At 47.0% G+C, this 1,745-nt stretch overlaps 1 protein-coding gene across 1 annotated transcript in view; it reads left to right on the top strand.

The window, feature by feature from the left end:
- napepld (N-acyl phosphatidylethanolamine phospholipase D) overlaps positions 1-1,745 on the top strand; it is a gene marked incomplete at its 5' end in the record, with an annotated part of 7,582 nt that overhangs the window by 2,346 nt on the left and 3,491 nt on the right. Inside the window, 5 exon segments of the mRNA XM_014014526.1 lie at positions 319-543; positions 633-736; positions 810-975; positions 1,072-1,220; positions 1,301-1,415. Of these exon segments, the coding sequence (XP_013869980.1) occupies positions 319-543; positions 633-736; positions 810-975; positions 1,072-1,220; positions 1,301-1,415 (759 nt within the window).

The raw sequence follows: 1,745 nt of genomic DNA, 5'->3' as shown, positions 1-1,745 counted from the left end.
ATTAGGTTAATAAGTCGTTTAGAGAACCTTTTCATGATATGCTCATTTTTTGAGAGAGGGATTTTTGATTTTTCTTCACTTTTTTGCCAAAATCACCAATATTAAAACAATAAAAGGCTTGAACTACTTCAGTTGGTGTGCAATGAATCTAAAATATATGAAAGTTTAATATTTATCAGAACATTGCAGAAAATAATGAACTTTATCACAATATGCTAATTTTTTGAGCACATTCGGCACAACAATTAAGGAAATGTGTGTTTGGTAGATTATCATCATCACTACACGTTTGTTTCTTTCTGTCTCCTGCTCCTGTAGGCCCTGGACAGCGAGCTCCCAGTGATGGAGCCGTTCTTCATCCAAAGCCCCGCCCCCTCAGACTCCCACCCAGGTTTGAGAGTCACCTGGCTCGGTCACGCTACGGTTCTGGTTGAGATGGAGGGCGTGAATATTCTGACCGACCCTATTTTCAGTCAGAGGGCGTCACCAGTTCAGTTCATGGGGCCTAAGCGCTACAGAGGACCCCCCTGCACAGTGGAGCAGGTCTGATTGGATCTTTGTAGCATTAAAAACTCATTTGTTTGTTTGTTTGTTTTAATTAATTCCCACATTTTTACCCCTCCTGCCAACAGCTGCCTCGGATCGATGCTGTCCTCATCAGTCACTCTCATTTTGATCATCTGGACGCTGGATCTGTTGCCAGCCTCAACGCTCGCTTCGGAGGGGAGCTGCGCTGGTGAGGGGGGAGGGGCTTCTCACCCCCTCGAGCCTGCTGAGCCTTTCTCTAATGAATGCTGGTGCGTTGGCAGGTTCGTGCCCCTGGGTTTGATGGACTGGCTGGTGAAGATGGGCTGCGAGAACGTGATGGAGCTGGACTGGTGGGAGGAGAACTGCGTCCCGGGCCACGACGATGTCACATTCGTGTGCACGCCCGCCCAGCACTGGAGCAAACGCACCGCCTGGGACGATAACAAGGTGCATCATAAGAACCGTGGTAAATCTGTTGACCGTTAAATAAAATTAGTTTTGAGTTCATAAAGTTGTTTTTTTTTTCTCCACCTCACTTTTCAGTCTTTATGGAGCAGCTGGTCTGTTCTGGGTCCGAGCTTTAGATTCTTCTTCGCCGGCGATACCGGCTACTGTTCGTCCTTCCAGGAGATCGGACGCCGCTTCGGACCGTTCGACCTCGCAGCCGTTCCGATCGGAGCGTACCATCCCAGGTCGAACACAACACGTCTCGCCTGATCCATTTTTTTTATATTTCATTTATAAAAACAATCAGAGTTCTGTTGCTCTGCAGGTATGTGATGCGAGGACAGCACGTGGATCCAGAGGAGGCGGTTCAGATTCATCAGGACCTTCAGGCCAAACAGTCTGTGGCCATACACTGGGGGACGTTTGCCCTCGCCTACGAGGTAACAGACATGCACAGCTTCAAATCTGACCAAGTCAAAGCAATAATTCAGAGAAACTTCTACTCTGAGCTGAGCCAAGATCAAAATGGATCACTGCTGTTTTACTCTTGAACTCTTTATAAAACCTTCTTAATCAAACTAATCCAGTGGTTCCCAAACTTCTCTCGTCCTGGCCACACCCCCTCCCCTACCCACTTTGATGCATTTTTCAAATTTCGCCTTGGGGCGGAGTTATCTTTTCACATGGGGGGTAAGTTACACTTTAAACTTTTGCATGGTAGAACCAGAAGCTGCTCTTCGTATTAGTGACAAACAATAACAGTAACAACA

Source organism: Austrofundulus limnaeus, unplaced genomic scaffold (genome assembly GCF_001266775.1).
Source record: "Austrofundulus limnaeus strain Quisiro unplaced genomic scaffold, Austrofundulus_limnaeus-1.0 Scaffold115, whole genome shotgun sequence".
Classification (NCBI taxonomy): Eukaryota; Metazoa; Chordata; class Actinopteri; order Cyprinodontiformes; family Rivulidae; genus Austrofundulus; species Austrofundulus limnaeus.
The sequence above is the reverse complement of the archived record's forward strand: the minus strand, read 5'-3'. Positions and strand labels throughout refer to the sequence as shown.